Here is an 18,282-nt window from a genome sequence, read left to right as displayed (position 1 = left end):
AAACCAGATTCAGACACGTCCCATTCATTTTTTTTTTTTTTAATGTGAAATACAGGCCTACAGCTTTTCAGAAAGCTCACCATGGCTGACAGGGAGACTCCCAGACTGCTGAGCAAGAAAATTGTCTTCAAGAAGGACAGCTATATGGTGACAACAATGTATAAGTAGTATGGAAAAAAACCAACTTGCACATGTGCTTGCTCCAGCAAGAAGAGATGCTCCAAGCCTACAAGCACGTTGCAGCTCCATCCTCCCGAAGCTTGATGCAACAGAGGTCAAAGGCACAACAATTGATTTCTCATTTATTTAGAAATCAACGTGAACTGCAAAAGGTGTGCTGTAAACAAAGATGTAGAAGGAACAGACACCCACCTCAGACACCTAAAAAACCTGCTATAGCTCAGCACAGCCACACAAAAGGTCTTCAGGCAGGGCACACAATATCAGCTTACATTCACATGGATTTTCAAACCATACTGCCTTACCTATAAAGATATTCCACTCGGCGTCCAAGTCCCCTTGGTTGGCCAAGCAGCCTCTCATGACGTTAAAGCAGTAGTTGTAACAGGGCTTCACTGACACCAGACCTCGGCAGTGCGGGCAGTACATCATTTTCAGCAGCGCTCGCGTACCCTGTGGTGTGGGGTTCACCTTTAACAGAGAAAAAAGGAAATGGAGAAGAAAATTAGCCCTCAGCCACTGAAGAAAAAAAAAAACAACAAAACAATAACACCCTGTACATTTACCCCAGGGCAGGTGGGAACTGAGCTGTGCAGAGAAGACACAACGAGGTCAGCCACCGCTCTCCAGCGAGAGCTCCCTGCTTACGTGGTCCAAGGATCTGGGGACCAGATGAAGTGGTTTGTCTCACCTCCTTGGGTGTACCTACCACTCCAGGGGATGCCGACAGTTCCCGTCATTGTCTGCACTGTGACATACCTTGTGTATTGTGGGACCCCTCCCCAGGCTGCGAGGACAGGCACCCCGAGGTGATGCGCAGCACTTGAGCTCAGGGAAAGTAGTAAAAATCGACCAAGCCCCAACATGTAATGCAAGGCTGGACCATCCAAGCCCTGCTGCAAACACATGCTGAAGAAGACAACATCAGGATTTCTCAGGAAAAAGCAGCTGAGATGGGATGCCTGCCACTATCCCTGTGCCAAACCCGCCAGGAGCGTGCCCTCCTCCTCGCACTGCGGCTCCTCCCGTACAATTGCCCAGCAGGGCTCTCCAGCAGAGAGACCAGCTCCTTTATCTTACATTCAACTCCTGCAACACAGCATTTACATGACAGATACCCAGGTTCATTTATACTCAGCACCCATCACACTAAATAACGCTGTTCCCCACACCCAAAGGAAGTGGCAGCTACAGCCCTGCAGCTGAGGACAAGCCGGGAGGACCCTCGAAGCCAATGTGCAACGGCTGGGCGTGCAGTGGAGCTATCTGCAGCAGGCACGTCACCCCCCGAGCCCTCAATAGAGCTATTTTCCAAAGTGACTCATGGTCATTCATGTTTGATTCACTCTCTGGCCTGGCTTCAAAACATTCATTGAAACCATTTCCACCCAGCTGGTCTGAGGAGCATTAGGTCCAGCACCACGTACTAGTGCCGACCACGTGGTGGGTCTGTCTAAAGCACCGAACAGAGAAGCTCCCTCAAGAGCAAGTTTAAGTGTTAATTATCGACGCACAAAAATGGAGAATTCAGATGTGATCACAGATATGCTGACAAAATAGAAGCGGTCTCTGGTGTTTTAAACAATGAGCTTGAGACTTCTTGTAAGGCGTTTATGGAGAGTGCTCTAAATAGTTACGATCCAAGACCATGCTTGAGGAGGAGACACACATGCAGCCCCAAGGAAGAGAGAAGTCATTAGATATAAATGGCTGGAGATGTGGATGGCCTCCACATCTCACCTGTCAGAGGTCCAGAAACCAACTTCGTGGTAGAGAGGATGACAGGACTGAATGGAGATGAACATACACAAGGAAGACCTGGTACCACACATACTGAGGACCTTACTATTGCGAAGCCCTAGGGCTGTGGAGAAACTGAACATGTTGATCTGATGCAAAAACTAGCATATGAAACTAGGAGGCAACAGATTAACTAAAACACATTGGAAAACAAAAAAATTCACTATATAATCAGTCTGGCTTCACTAAGAACATCAGCAGATTTTTAAACCCTCTTTTCTTATGAAAAGAGACAACATAAAAATCCCTCATGTCTCTGACAACTCCAGAAACACCATGGTTTCTCTTCAGCAGGCAAGAAAACTGGTGAGAAAGACAGAAGGACAATTTTCTGCAGTTGATGGAGCGCCATGATGGATTTTGGTTGGCCAGCAATGTTCATTCAGACATATCTTTACCCCTCTTTTGTCTGAGAGAGCCTGTTTGGCTGAGCCAAAGGAAACTCAGTGTAGAAAGCTGTTTGTGGTGGTGTAGGAATCCAATTCAGATGCTTCAGAGCATATATATATATATATATATTTGGAAGGCGTAGCAGGAGCAGAAGCCCCAGGAGAAAGCTCCCTATTGGGGCAGGCCAGCTTTAAAGCAGAGCTAGTTCAAACACTGGGAAGAGCTCAAGCAACAGAAATCAGCTAAATCAGATGATTTATAGTAGGAAAACTGGAAACAGACAAATGTAAAGGTATCATCTGCCATCCAGATGGTGCAGTTCTTGCACAACAAAAAAGTTGTGGAGGGGAAGAGGGAACCAAACAACATCTCACACCCAGAGACAGAGCTCTACAGGACGCCCCAGTTTAGTAGTTTAGTCATTTCTCTGATAAAAATCCCTTCCCATGACACCTGGTGGTAGGTGTCAGGATCTTCACACCTAGTCCTGAGGCTTATCAGCAGATCCTGGCCATCCTAGCATTGCTGGCCCTCAAAGAAGTGTTCTGCATCCTCCTTGGGAAGAAAATTAGGAAAAGATTGATAGCACCAGGCAGGTGCTTGAGCAGTGTGAAGCGGGATGATGAGCAGGAGGCTTCTTCAACCCTACCACAGAAAGCTTCAGCTTTATGAAAGGAACTGCATGGCAGCATGTTGGAAAAAATCACCCACACAGCAGAAATCCAAGGAGGCACCTCACCATCCTAGGTTCCCAGTGCCCTACAAGCACCAAGTGGCTGCAGTCCTGCAGCATCCACAGTCCTGCAGCATCCACCCTGCTCTAATGTTTCATAGGGGTTGATCATTATCAATCCCAGCAGATGCAGGGGAAACCAAAGCCACTTTCACATGTTCCGTGGCAGATGACATGGGACAGTCACTTGGATCAGGTCCTTTGAACAAAGATGTGGGATGATTTTAAAAGCAAACAGGGTTTTGCTTCCTTCCCCACATTGTTTTTGGGCTCTGAGCCCTACGCAGAGCTGAGCAGAGCATGATGGCAAAGGGGGAGATGAAAAGACAAACCCCAGCCTGGGGTGACTGCTGCCCTAATTGGTGGTGGATGTTACCCACAGGGAAGCTCTTAGTTTGCAATAGAGTTGCAGGTGAAGAGGAAGACAAAGGGGAAATTCATCAGCCCAGATCTGGTATTTTACGGTGTCAGAAAGCAAGAGGAAGGCACAAGTGGAGATCACCTCTAACAGAGAGTTTCAGGGGAGATTATGAACAATTATAACTCATTACAGCAGCAATAAACACTTAACTGCTGCATATCACTGCAACGAGAACCTTAACCCCTAGCAAGGGGCCCATACCCAGTCCCGACCAGTTCTGGGTATGTCAGTGGGTTGTGCCATATGTTGCACTGGCAATTCTTCACAAGCTTTTAATGTTCGCTCTGCCACACCAGGTGCAAGCTCTTAAAACACCAATGTATGTAACAGTAAACCCAGATATGCTTTGTTCTGGGGTTGTGTTTATCTTGGAAAGCAACTCAAGTTCATTTAAACTCTGCTCCAGAATGACCCTCGAAACCAAATAATCTCCTTTCTAATAAAGCAGAGTCCCAAAGAAAGCTTTATTTGCTGAGGAGGATTTACTCTAGTAGATTTGAGCCCAGGTAGTAGTCCACTGTAGTGCACGTACCCTGTAAAAGCTTATAATAGAAGTAAATGCACTCCAACCCCTTCCTTTTATCTTGTGAAATTTATTTCCTTTCCATGGCGTTCCACACCGCTGCAGCAATCCATCACCCTGCAGTTTCATCATGTAAATTACAATTTGTCCATGTCTATACGCTTTGTCAAATGTGAAGATTAAAAGCTGCTAACAGATGTGTTTTGGTACCGATCTTCACATTCGTATCAAACTTGGTCCTTAAAAAAAAACAGATTTGAACACAATCCACAAAAACTCAGTGAAAAGCAAAAAGTTCTGGGCTTTCTGGGCTCAATTCAAGCATTTCATTTCATTGTTGAGGTAGCTCCCCAACTTCCATTTACTGGTGAACATACAATCATGTTCTTGCAAAAATGACATGCTCTTGGTAAAATAAAATCTGGTTTTTGTTGGTACCTTGTCATATCCACCCCATTTCAGAGTGTCACATAAGGGAAACTGGTTACCCTACGTCCTTAGCCTTTCCCAATTCATTGGCAATGGCACCTGGATGCATACGTCTAGTAGAAGCTTCACCATTAAAGCACACACCTACCAAGTGAAATGCCTTGTTAACAGCCTACCACAAAGCCACCAAAACTCAAGATAAACTGATCTGTGCAAGCAGATAAAGTTCAGAGAAGCAACTGCTTTCTTTTTCCCCCTCCTTTCCAAGGCAAGGAATAAATGAGGAAGGATGACAGAGCTCCAACCACGGAATTCCCACCAGCTGCCAGACAGCCAGAGCTACATTTTATTCTTTCACTCTACCCTGAAGTTAACATTAAGAATGTTAATAACAACATTTAAAATTCTGTCAGCTTTAATAACTATTTATAATAACACAGATAACTCAAGCTTTCTTATTTTCCAAGCTTGCACAACAACAACGTTGCCATGCCAGCAGCACAACCACCAGAAAACGTAAAAATCCAACAACTTGAAAATAAATGCGGTTAAATTACTTTTTATTTATACTATGTTTTCTTTGCAAAAAAGCTGAATTAGGGCAATACTGGATAAAGAAGACTGAAGGAGTAGCTTCTCTGTGACAAAGAAAGATGATTTCATTACTTCAAAAACTAACTCCAAAGCTGACTGTGGGATGCTTCAAGTAAGCAGCCAATTTAGACAAGTGAAGTATCATGGATTTTTGGGACCAACACAACCTTACTTGCATCATTTTTTCCTTCCCTGAGTGTTGTGCAAGAGCATCATCTTGGCACATGCCGGTCTAGACGTTCCGCTCACTGTGAGGCAGAAGATCACTCGGGAGGCTCTTGGTTTGCTTCCCCACCCCAAATATTCCAATGAAAGTGTTCTGGAATTAAGTACGCATTTAAACAAATTTGCTGGCCCGGTGCTAGCACATGCATAATTTAGAAAGCATCTGGTTCAACCACAAATTTGGGCCTCCAAGGTCTTGCACAAGCGAGCACATTTAGAAGCAAAACTTGGGAACCGCACAGCTCTGCGCCTCGTCAATATTTGCTACCCGTGGCGATGTCTGCTGCAGCTCCATCTTTTGTGAGAGGAGAAGTTCAAGAGTACATTTATGCTCAAATCCCTCCTTACAGCTTGCTTTCCACCCCCCCCCCCCAACCCCCCACTTCCCCCAACCCCAAAGATGTGTCACTGTCAGAGAGGAACAGCAGAGCTCCTGAGAATCACACGACCGGTCGCTCCACCCAGTCTTAATATTCAGGTGTCAAAAGGGAACACCATGTGCTTGTCTTCCCCGCGGCAGCCCCAGCCCACGCCAGGATGCCAAGCAGAAACCTCTTCACTAAACACTTACAGAGCAACACCAGGGTCAGCATCTTCTGCTCTTGGTGTCCTCAGGACCACCGTGCCTTTCAAACAAAGCTTGCTCTCCAAAGCACCTGCCTCTCCCCAGCCCAGCAGATGATTAGGAGCATTCTGGTTGCTTTAACGAGCAAAACAGCAAAACGTTTATCTTGGCAGCTACACCCAAAACTTCCTTAGTTATCCCTCACATTGTTTTTAAAATTAGCAGCAGAACCACAGTGTGGGGGGGAGGCAAAGAAAGAAAAAGAAAGAAAAAAAAAAACCCTCAGTGGGCTGAAATGTTCCTGCATGATGCCATCAGCTCCGAACCCACAGACACATCCATGGGCGCGCTCAGCACGTTAAACCCGCGCTGATTGCCGCTCAAGCATGCTTTGAAGGCTGTGCCTAACACGGACCCTCAGATGGCTGGAGCTGAGGCAGATGCAGCCACATTCTTGGCAGGTCTTCTCAGGGTCATCTTTGATGTGGAGAAGTGCTTGGTATTGTTTTCTGCATTGATGTTTGCCCTTGGCATGTGGAAGGCAACGTCCTCGTGCACGGCAGCCTCTCGGTCTGGCCCCACAGCTTGACACTTGCTGCCTGTTCTGGTCTGCTTCTTCCGAGGCCCCTCTGCATCACAAAAAGGGCTCCTTGGCTCTTCTGGCTGGTTCTTGGTTGCTCATGAAGCAGTAGCATCTGCCCCCGTCTCCTCTCAATGTATACAAAGAACACATTTCACTTCTGTCACTTCCCTGGAAAGGTTTGCTCTTACTGTTGGATACAGGAACGTGAACTTCTTCCTGAAGAAGGATTAAGGTCACATTCCCCTTAAGTCAAACCAAGGGCAAAGACCACACAAAGGGAGATTGGACCTTTGCTCTCCGACTAAACTGATAGATCCTCAAATGCTAATTACAAGGAGCACAACCAACATTTACTGAAATTGGAGCTCAGTGCCCTGATATTTTCAATGATACAGGCCCTAATTCTTATTCAGTGTTTTATTATTTCACCACTGCATCTCCAGCTAATGTCTGGTGCACAGTCAGCATCCATGCTGAAAAGGTCAGGAGCCATGGCTCCTCAGGAGATGGAGGTAAGGGAGTTCAGGCAGGACAGTGCTCAGCTGGTTTATGCAGGTTCAGCACTTCACCTTGTGCTCCATGGATGATGCCTCATTAGAGAGGAGGCAGCTCAGAGCAAAAGGGCTTAAAAAACCCACCAGGCTCTCACTCCAGCTTTGGAGCCTCCAAAGGCTATCACCTGCCCCTCTGCAATTCTCTTCCATAAACAGTTTGAAAGAAACTCCCTCCTTGGCTGCTATCATCACACTTCATCAGGGAAGAAATGCCGATACCAGGAAAGCTGAGCCTCCTCCACCCACCACAAACATCTCCAGCAGCTTCCTCTTGGCTGCTGATGTCTCTTGAGGACAGGAGATGAGGAGGTAGATGTGTTCCTCGTATGAAGCTGTGCGTTATTTCATACAGCTCATATCTGTGCTTCCAAATTAAACACCATTTCTTGGATATGCTGCCTGTCCTGGACAAAACAGAAAGGGTTCCCAAGGATGGGCTAGAAGCCCCTTTCCAGCAGCCCAGCTGCTTTGGTGGCAACTGCACCTTGTGTGGGTTTCGGCACACAAATGCTTGTTGAGAAAGCGATGTGGGAGCCTCCAGAGCTCCCGACAGTTCCCTGAATGATCGGACACAAGGTCAAGAGGGAAAAGTGGTAAAAGAACCCCAAAACAACAATTCATCAGCATAAATCTCCTTGGGGGGCTGCAGAAAACTCTCACCACCAGTGCAACTGCAAGAGGTCCCATCCACACGTCCCTGCTTGCAGCTCTGCAGAGAGACAGGGACACAAACACAGGGATTCGGTGTCATGTGGCTACACACTTCATCCTTCATGCCCCTCTGCTGCTGACCTCCAGCCAGATCCCCCCAACCACCAGTGCTTGGGTCAAGCAGGCTCCTCCTGACCCTACAAAACACCGTCAGGGGACTCAGCCTTGACTTCACCTTCTTCTTCTCCCCCCAAAATGGGGACCTCCATCCCATACCTGTCACTGAGCTGCACTCAACAAACCCCTGGGCACTTTGCCCTCAAAAGTGTCATGACCTTCGACTGGGCTGTGGGTTTAATCACATGTAACTAATTAAGGGAACATCTCTGAAGCTTGAGAACTGCCCAGTTGTAGGTTCTCACCCTTTTTTGGTCGCTCTGGCTTGTATTTGCTCCTTTTTTCCACCCCTGGTTGGGGCAGGAAATGTCACTGCTGGCAGCAATTTAACCCAGTTGATTTTAGTGCTTGTCGAGGGCCAAGTGGCAAGCGAGCGATTAGGGAGCGGGCAGGTTTCCGTCTCCCCAAGGCAGGGGCAGGAAGGTCAGAGAAAGGACCAGGGGACAGAGGGGAGGACTGGAGGCCCCCAGCCCCTCGCAGCCCTCCTCAGATGCAGGACATCTCTAGCAGGCAGGAAAGGCATCCTGGGTTTTCTTCTTAGATCTGCTGTTCAGGATGGATTTGCAGAATTTTGTACTTTTGGGGTCCAAAGGAGGGAATTTGAGGGGTAGAGACTTGAGCATCAAAATTGCCGGTTTTAGACAGTTTGGAAAAAGTCTGTGCTTTCTCTGTTGTGAGTTTGGGCAGCAGCACACAGCTTCTGACCCATCCAATGCCAAATTAAAAGTTATTTCCTAGCATTCTGGCTCAGAAATCAAGCATACTTGCAGCTTTTCAATATTTTTCTATTCTTTTCCCCCTTTCCCTCAAACTTACAAAAGAACAATATCTTTCTAAATGCATCTCCCTAGTGAAGACGTAAAAATATATAGGATCATTAAAAAGCCATCAAGGTTGTTCTACTGTAAGGTACTCTTTGCTCTCCTGATAGCACCCCGGGAAAATAAAAAGCAGCTGGGTCTTGCAGTAGTTTGTATTTCTTCTCCTGAGGATTTTCAACTAAATATTTTTAACTTGCTTGTTGCAAAATGCATTAAAAGTACAACTAATTTGCATTACTTTGGACATTTTTTCATAACGAAGATTTATCCCTCAAGTTAATGCCTGGCATAAGCAGTCATCCCACTACAACTCCTGAGTAAAAATAATAAGGAAGCCAAGTCAGTAAGAGTCATTATATAGAGCTCAGCAAAGCCAGGCTAATCTATATGTAATGTGGGAAGCCCTAAAACACAACCTCAAAGCAGCAGGCATAAAACCAGTGGCTTTTAAACTCAGATTTAGAATTTCACATTGTGTCTTGCAGAAACGTGATGTTAGATTTCCACTGAACGAGATTAAAACACTATAGAAAAGGTTATTACTCCTTCCACTGCAGCAAGTAAAGCTTAGGGATTCAGCAGCAGGGACTTTTGCTACCACTTCGGAAAGTCATCTGTTGCAGAATTTCCAGTGCAACTGTGAAACTGAAGTGGAAAGTGCGGTAACTGTGATCACCCACGGCACGTGAGCTATTTTCACAGCTGAGTGGGTCTCTGGGTAACCTTCCACACTTGAGCAATTAATTCTAGAGTTGAAGGCAACTCTACACTCAAGGATCTTCAAAAGTGAAAGAGAAATCACGACGTCACCTCGGGTTCACGACTCTGATTCATAACAGATGCGGGGACTGTAGCCCTCGTGGTCCTGTGTCAAGTCTGGAGACGTTTTGATGAATTCTGAGCAGATGGAGCATAAACACGATCCCTCACCCATGCACGTTTACTGCCTATCAAGTGATTGCACATTCCCGAAAACTGTACTGGGGCTTAGTGGGCAGACCTCCCACCCAAACACTTCATCCGCACTCTCCAGCAGTGAAAACTCTTTTTCCCTTTCTTTCTGACCACAATATCTATTACAACACCACAGAGCCAGAAACAAGAGTCACTCAATTTGAAACCCCAACCAAGAGGTCGGCAGGCTTGGCCAGTGACCTGACAAGGAGACACAATGCTTGGCCTCATCCAGTCCCGACCCTCTCTCCCACATCTCCTTCCCACCACAGGACAGCATCCCTGAGGCTAGAGGATTTTGCAGTCTTGTGAGAAGGACCCCCACATGTGACCCATGGAGCTCCACAACACCCATCCTCAACCAGCAGCATGCAGACATGTGCCATGCAAGAGTCATCACTATTAAATGGGGACTCAAGGTGTCCAAGGACCAACTTACAACTTGCTCCTGGAGCCTGGATCCATTAGTATGGCAAATCCTCCCTTGCTAATATCCTCTGCCCTATCACACACAGGCGGGCTTATCACAGGCTGTTTTTCTCATTTCTCTTCAAGAAAAAAAATTAACATGGAAGCAGATTTTTTTTTTTCTTTCCAGGGAGACAGTATTTTAATATTATCCCTGTAAGTCAAAGCAACTGGAATGATTATCTCACTTAATGATGCTGCTTGTGCTGCCTCCAAAATGGCATTCTGCTTCTAAGAGTACCTGAACAGCTATTCTTTTCTGGTTTACATATCCCCCCCTCCAGCCCCTTTCCTGGCACTTAGCATGATTCAAACTACCACCTGCCCTTTCAGCCTGGCTTTTTATTACTCTGTTACCAGGTAGAGGGAAAGTAAACCTCTCTCTGCCTGATTAAATGATTATACTAAACCTTCTATAGCCCACAGGAAATGAGCTGAGTTTGTTAAAAGGAAATCACCAATATTTGTTATCTCGGACAATCACTTTCAGGGGATTATTGACTACACCTGTTCCCTATACCACACAGCTCCAACTAAGTTACAGACAAATTTCATACCAAAAAAAAAAGTCACCCCACTTAAACCACTCCAAAGTGGTTTATAAGAAAAGGGAGGCAAACATTTGAGTGACCAACACATCATAGCTGTTTGACCCCCCCAAAAAAGTGACTTCACCATAGAAGTCTGAGGTCTAACTCGTGCTGCACGTGTGGCACCAGGTACAACTGGCTCCTGTCCTGTACATACGGCTCCAGCTTACTGTTATCATCAAAGCACTGTTTGCTCTTGCCCACAGCCACTCCCCATGTCTGGGAGCAAGGAGCAAATCATCAGCTGCTCCATAACAGATGCCCAGAGTGTCCGTGACTGGCTGTAATTTGAAGGCAATATTAAGAAGATATGGTCATTACACAAGCAAACATGGTTATTTCCACTGCAACAGGTATTTAATTTCCTGCTCATTGCTGTTCCCCAGACAGAAGGCCAGCATCAACCTGGGGAGCATCCCTGCTGGGCTGCAGGACTGGATGGTGGTGTCCCCAGAATGCGACTCTACCACAGAAAAGCACAGCCGTTTGGATGGAGTTTGGTCCCACCTGCACTCAACTACCACCAACACTTTTAGGTACCAAGTCAGGAAAACAGGGAAAGATGCTACCCATCATGGGTCCATGAGACATGAGAATAATCACAAGACTGAGCTCACCGCAGACACTTTGCTGATGACGTCCCTTGCGACTGCAAGACCCTGCGCAAAGGTGCGGGCGGCCACGAACGCTCGCGTCACTTGTAGCTTGAGCTTCCGCGGCACATCCCCGAAGGGCTTCAGCTGCTCAGTGTACTTGCTGACACACTCAAGATACTCGTCCGTGAAGTGGTACTGAGGGTTGACCAGCCGGAACATGCGCTCCAGCAAACGGGCCCAGAACTCGTTGAGCATCTCCTCCAGGTTGACATTGCCGCCTACGTAGTACCGCTTCAGCTCCACGAAGAGGTCCTTGAACAGCTCCGAGTTCTGCATGTACAAACGGCCGTACGTCCGCACAAACATGTCGTTCAGCGACTTCTCGGCATTTTCGAGAAGTTCTTTGAAGAACTCTAGAAAAGAGGAAGAGAAGATATGGTAAACACCAGCATTGGGTTGTGGGTTCACACACTTCTTCAGCCACTGCCATTGCTTAACTGGAAAATCCAGCACAATGAGATCATCACTCAAATGAAAAGGAAGGTTAAAGGACTCCCTAAAAATTTTCCAAACTATTTCTGTACCTCAAAATTTTTTATTATTCTTTATAAACCAACCCCCCCAACCTCTCTCCAGATCAGAAGACTTGTATGACTGAAATATCTTTTGATGCAAATCTGAATACCGTAACAAAAGTCAGCAAAATTAAAAAAGGGGAAAAAAAAGCCAGCTTCTTATGTTACCCTTCAGCCATCTTAAAAGAAATAATTTCAAAGCACAAGACTATCAGAATGCAAAAAAAGTTTTCTTGTTGTTAAACAGATGTTGTGCACAAATGGGTCTTTCTTTTCATTTCTTGTCAATTCATTTTCTGAAATGATCATAAACCAGACTCAAAAACAAACAAATGTTAAAACACTTCAAAAACAAACTCAAAAATCTACCTGCAGGTTCTTCCTCCAATCTTGCAAGTTTGTCAGGTCTTGGGGCAGGGTCTGTCTCTAATTACCTTAATTGGTCCTCATTGCAGATGGGGCTTCAGGTGTTTGTGGCAGTACAGAAAAAAAACCCACAATAAAGCCAGAATTTGCTTAAAATCCAAGGGCTAAATGTTTGGCACAAGAATGACAAGAGATTTTTCAGATGACAAATGACAGACAGGGGCCCTTGGGTTTCACCACTTGCTAAAAGCAAATCCCCACTTTGGTTCATCCTCTGACAGCATCACACAGCCCAGTGCCAGAGAATGGCTGCTGCCAAAGTGCCGTCACCACCTCTTGGTAGTGCCACATATACCTGTGGCACCAATGCCAATAACAAACCGACGTGACAATGTCTGGCACATCAGATGGATCTGCCAGGTCAGTTTAAAGAACATCCCATGCCAAGCCAGTGCCACCACAGCCTTGGCACATAGGTCTAAGCAAAGAATGCCCTACTGCAAAGCCTTTGTCTTGGAGATTTGGTGTAGATGAGTTATATTAAAATAAAAATAAAAAAGGGAGGGGTCCATTAAATCAACTGCATTTGCACTATTTTGGAACAAAACTAGACACTACGTGGCCTTGGGAAGGAGGTAAGGAGAGCAAGGGTAGGTGCCATGGGACAAACCCTCCCATGCCAGCAGTGCTCACGCTGGGCTGCCACCCCTTTGCACCCACCCCACAGGGGATGCTGGCACCCCGGGGCACAGGCACAGCCTCTCCACACCACACACGTCACGGGCGAGGAAGGGTATTATTTGATGCATGCCACCAGCAAACGAGGATTCTGACCTCTGCTTTTCTGTGACTCATATTCAACAAATATTTTTTAATAAAACATGCCTCTCTGGTTTTTTTTAATCCTCAAAGGAGTCATATTTAGAGCCAGAAGTTGTTAGAGGAGGTGGGGGGAAATATTTTGGCCCAGTGTGAATTTAAACCTTGTTAAAATGTATTACAAGTATGCTGAAGTTCAGATTTTCGTCTTCAAAGTGCTCCAGTACAAACAAAGCCTAACACAGAAAACATTTTCTGGAAAAACTGAAACATTCTTCGAGTTCCTGACGAACAAAGTCATGGGGCTCGGGGCCTGACATGGCTGTATATAATGCAGCCTCTTAGGAGCACAAGAGAAATGATCCAGGGAAGAAGAGATTGATTTCAAACACCCGACACGTCCTCTGTCCAATATAAGCAGGAACCTCCACTTTCGTTCCCATGACTGGCATTTCCTCTCCAGGAAGATTTTTTTCTGTTGAGTTTATACTATAGAGATTAGCTTGGTGTATATTAATTTCTAATTCACTTAATCATTTTGAAGGCTCACTTCCTTCCTTTGCTGAGACCTTTTAGTATCACCAAATAAGTTGTTTATTTAAATACTTTTGTGCCAGGCACAAGAGCTGGCAGATGCATCAGCAAACTTTTCAAGAAGAATTAGATTTTGAAATTACATTGATGGGAAATCTATTAAACACTTCCAACCACCAGTCTAAAGGAACCCAAAGCAATGTTTTAAGCCAGGAAATTTATCTCAAGTAATACATCCATATTACCATAACCAATTTATCCTCCTGCCCCAACTCATTTTATTGGTTATACTCCAAAGTGGAAGTTGAATAACTGTATCCAGGCTTTAGAGCACTTCATCTCAGCAATTTTTCATGTGGGCTAGAACCAGGTATGCTCAGTAATTATCCTGAAAAGAAAAATGCAACCTAATTAGCAGCAAATACCTGTGCACCTGCAGGCTTTCAGCCAGCAGCTTTTCCTTGCCCAAAAGGAAGGTAAATAAGGGAAATTAAAACTTCCCACTTAAACCAGACACTGCTAAAACCCCAACACAACAACATTGCTGAAGGAGGCACCACATACGCATAAAGCTGTTGTCTCTGGCTCAAGCACCATATATATTATACATGTATATGTGTGTATATACACACACATATGTATATAACGATTTATTCTAGCTGTTGACATACTACAAATCCGCACCCTCAGTTTCTGTCCCCCCTTCAAGAAACAAGCTTGGGCACAACAAAGAATATTAAACTTTTTCTTTGTGCAAACCACAGGCACAGATGTCTGCAAGAAAGCCCAAAAGTCCTTTTTATGACTTAAATGCTAATCTGACTAGTAACTCTCTACATCTAATTAGATATTAATTCTCCCCTTCACAGAAACAAGCTGATTAGCAAACACCAATGTAACCCAGCATTAACCTTGCCACTAGAAGAAGAAAAATGGCAGGTTCCTCTCTTACGTCTCGACTGTTTGCTGGGTAAAATAAATGACCACCTTTCATTTGTATTAGAAGTTGACTTGTTCTCAAACAAAGCAAACACACAAAGGCCTCAGTTGCTTATTTTACAGCACTGTAAAAGCACGTTTTACAGCTGTGTTGCAAGCAATCTATACTCATTAAATTATCACTCTGACAGGCTTCCTGTGAAAAGCTGTCAAACGCAAACATTTTTCACAGACGACAAATCATACTTTGCCGGTGCTCGCCGAGACGCTGCTATCCAGAGGGATGGCAGGCTCGCTTTTCCCTGCCAGTTATCTTGTTTAAACTCCCAGAACAAGGGCTGGCCCCTCTGTCGACAAACAGGCAAAAGGACACACATCTCACACCAGGAAGGGCTTCACAAACCAACCTGCGGGAGCAGCACATGGCTTGAAGGTCTCCAGGAGAGGATGGATCATAGACCAGGCACTGGGATAACATGGCTCTCAGCCAGCTCTGGGCCAACCAGATACAGGAGCAGGTCAATATTTTACTGTCTCAACTCACCTCAGATCTAAGTCCTGCTGATGGAAAGTTGTGTTTTGGCTCGGGGTGATGCTCAGGAGGACGAGTGCAGGGGTGAGGGTACCAGCACTCCTCTCCGCAGAGCGCAGTCGAGCTGCCCGCTGGGACTAGACCCCCAAAATGTCAAGAAATAAGTTTAAAATTTGTCTGTATTGCAAAATCCTGTGGACACCATGGACTTCGATGCTCAAAGGAAGATGACATTTCCAATGCAATTAACTTTTAGAGATAGAAAAGGCAGTAATCTGCAGTCAGGCAACCTACAGCTCTGGGCTCTGTTTATTCTTTTAACACGTTTGAATTTTGAGCAGAAGTTCAATCCCCAACACTTGGGGAAACCCTAGAGATGTCATGAAACAGTAAGAAAGACTGGATGTGACATATCTGGTAATTCTGCACTAAGAGTCCTTAAAAAAAAAAAAAAGGAAAAAAGAAAAAATGAAAAAAAAAAGGAAATCTTTGCTTTTGAACAAATCTTTCCATAAAAGAGCACAGCAGGAAAAATAACCATAGTTACTTGGCAATTTCCTTTTTTTCAGGTAATGAGATGTATTACCTGTTTGCAGCTTGAGGGCAGACCAGCCCTGCCGGTAACCCAGCACAGGAGAAGACTGCACCTCCCCAAGGTGCTTCCACGTGACATCAGTTTCCACTGCCAGAATAATTCAAAACAATCTTTCTTCCAAATTGCAGGAACAAAGGCTACTTGAAGAAACACAATCACCCCATCCTCTGCAAGGCAGAGGACAAATCCCACCTCCAGACAACACATCCACTTCCTTGAATTTTTGTGCCTAATATTTTTTTTTTAAATCTTGGATTCACAGGGCTAATCTGAAAATATCCTTTTTTAAGTAAGAAGGGATGCAGTATTTTCCTATTCCTCGTGCTAACCTTTTCAGATATATTAAGAGTGGGATTTTCATACAAGAGGTCTTTTGATGAGGAGAGCCCGCTGCTGTAGGGCACGGTCCTACCTAAATCAAAGGCAGCTCCTGGAAATTAGATGAACATATCAAAGGGGCATGTTCCCCTGCACCCACAGGCAGGTTTGGCATTTCCCTGCAAATGCTGGAGGCAAAACTGCCTGGCCTGAGCTGCCTCCTGCCACCACCAGCACTGTCTGTCCCTCAGCAGGACCCAAGCACTGGTGCCTTCTGCCCCTCCAGCCATGTCCCAGGCAGGGAGTCTCCAGGGCTGAACCCACAGCCAACCACCACAGGAGTGCAAAGTTTTGCCTTGAGTTTCCTGATCTTCAGGAATGAAGCACATTTATTTCAGAGAGCAATTTCATACAGAGGAGAATGACACTCCACAGCTCCCCACTTGCTCCTCTTCCAACAAATGCAAAGAGTCAAACCATAAGTGACCCTGAGCTCAGTACAAAAAAACCCCACATTTTATGGAGTAGAGGACACCTTAACTGCACTGCAAAAAAGGCAGAGTTTCATCCAAGAGCTCAGCAAGGCCACTGAGCCACCGTGCTCTCTACAGGTGCCCATATGTTGGCCATGGTCAGGTGTGCTGGTGTCCTTCCAAAAGGAGACCAAGGCTACCACACACCTTTCTCCTCCCACCAGACACGCTACATTTCCCATGCACCAGGTTGGCTTAGTTTAGAGCTGTGTTTTCAACTGGCTTTATTCTGTTTGAGGTTTCCAAATTAACTATGCAAACAGATAGCAAGCAGACATGCAACTACTCAACACACCTTAAAAAAACAAAACCAAGCTCAAGCACGCAGAGGGGAAACATGCTGAATTTTTATGGGCACAATTAATTAGTTTCAGATAATTTGCCACCAAGCTTTTCAGGTATAGCCTTAATATGTTGTCCAGATTATGATTAATTAAGGACCGTCTGTCTTACTGAGACCTTTAATTTGCTTGTCTCTATAGACAATTATGCTTTCTAGTGTGTAGAGGAGAACACTGCCACAAAGAGATTAATTATACCTTCTCATAAAATGGTTTACTCACAAAATGTCCACAACAGCAAGATGGATTCTTGCCTGAGCCGCGGAGGGGCCGGCGCCAGCACCATCCCAGCGCCTTTGCAGAGGTGCATCTGTGGATGTGAACTCCACCCTGCAGCTGCTCTCACCATGCGAAGCAAAATTCAATCCAGACAGATAAAAGGAATTTGGAGGAAAAGAGACAAATGTTTCACAGCTCTTTTCACCTCGAAGGTGAAGCCATCCGTAGCCATGCCACCTACTCCAAAGAGAGATTTTCTTTCTAAATGTGCCTCATTACTTTTAATATGCCTTCACTTCCTTTATTGCATATACCACATTGGTAATTTCCACCAGGGAAAAAACAAACCATAGCTTAACAACCTTTTTCCAGCAGTGTTGAGAAACCGATGAATACATAGTGTTAACACATTTATTGAATATGAACTCAGGAAGGGCAGGGCAAATCCACAAGCTGTTTCTCTGTCCTGTTTTCAAACATGTGTTAGCACTTACTTACATGGGAAGAACTCTTCCACGGACTTTGAAGAAGTACAGGCTTAAATCATGCCAGCATCACAGCAACAGCCCCCAGCATGTGAACCTCGGAGAGCTGGGAGGGACAAGGACATCTTCCTAAACTTTGTTTGATTAGTGAAAGGTTTCAAGACCGTAACAACAACTGGGCTGCAGACTCACATGTGGAAAAAAACCCCAACCACCAAAACACAAGATTTCTAGAACTTGTTTCCGAAGGGCCCAAGAGCATAATGTTCAGCTGCACCCTGGTACTGGCAGAAGATCACCACCACCACCACCACAAGGCACAAGATCACCACCATCACATTGAGACTGAGCTCATTAAAAGAATTGAAAGCAATGAAGGAGGAGGAAAAAAAAAAAAACCAAAACAAAACAGTGTGGAGACTGCTGTCTATGAGACAAGAAGCAAATAGCAGCACATCGCATCCTGCTGCACATAGCAGTCGTCCCACAAATGAGGTAAGCAGCGACAGCAGAAATGCCCTTGGTCCCCTCGTGGTCCATCCTGCTCTGCTGCATCCCACTCAGTGAGATGAGCCCAGACTCTACAGCTTCCTTGTCCCTATTTCCAGGGACTGTCACTGCTCAAATGTCCCATTCTGGGTCAGCTACAGCAGGTTTCTCCTGCTGCTCCCACGCTGCCTCCTCTCCAAATAGCAGATCCTTCATTCCCAGCTCTTCCATCCTCGTGACTACAACTCAAGGTCAGTCTTCCCCAATGCACCTCCCTTGCTGC

The 18,282-nt window shown here is 45.5% G+C and overlaps 1 protein-coding gene across 1 annotated transcript in view; it reads right to left on the bottom strand.

The window, feature by feature from the left end:
• Nucleotides 1–485: 485 nt before the first annotated feature.
• LOC104527860 (glypican-4-like) overlaps nt 486–18,282 on the bottom strand; it is a gene marked incomplete at its 3' end in the record, with an annotated part of 25,057 nt that continues 7,260 nt past the window's right edge. Inside the window, exons 2-3 of the mRNA XM_010171684.1 lie at nt 11,276–11,667; nt 486–651 (exon numbers count right to left, since the gene is read on the bottom strand). Of these exons, the coding sequence (XP_010169986.1) occupies nt 486–651; nt 11,276–11,667 (558 nt within the window). The remainder of the gene's footprint in view (nt 652–11,275; nt 11,668–18,282) is intronic.

The sequence above is a fragment of the Antrostomus carolinensis genome, unplaced genomic scaffold (assembly GCF_000700745.2).
Source record: "Antrostomus carolinensis isolate BGI_N321 unplaced genomic scaffold, ASM70074v2 scaffold14347, whole genome shotgun sequence".
NCBI lineage: Eukaryota > Metazoa > Chordata > Aves > Caprimulgiformes > Caprimulgidae > Antrostomus > Antrostomus carolinensis.
Note: the sequence above shows the minus strand (reverse complement) of the source record. Positions and strands in the feature narration are given on the sequence as shown.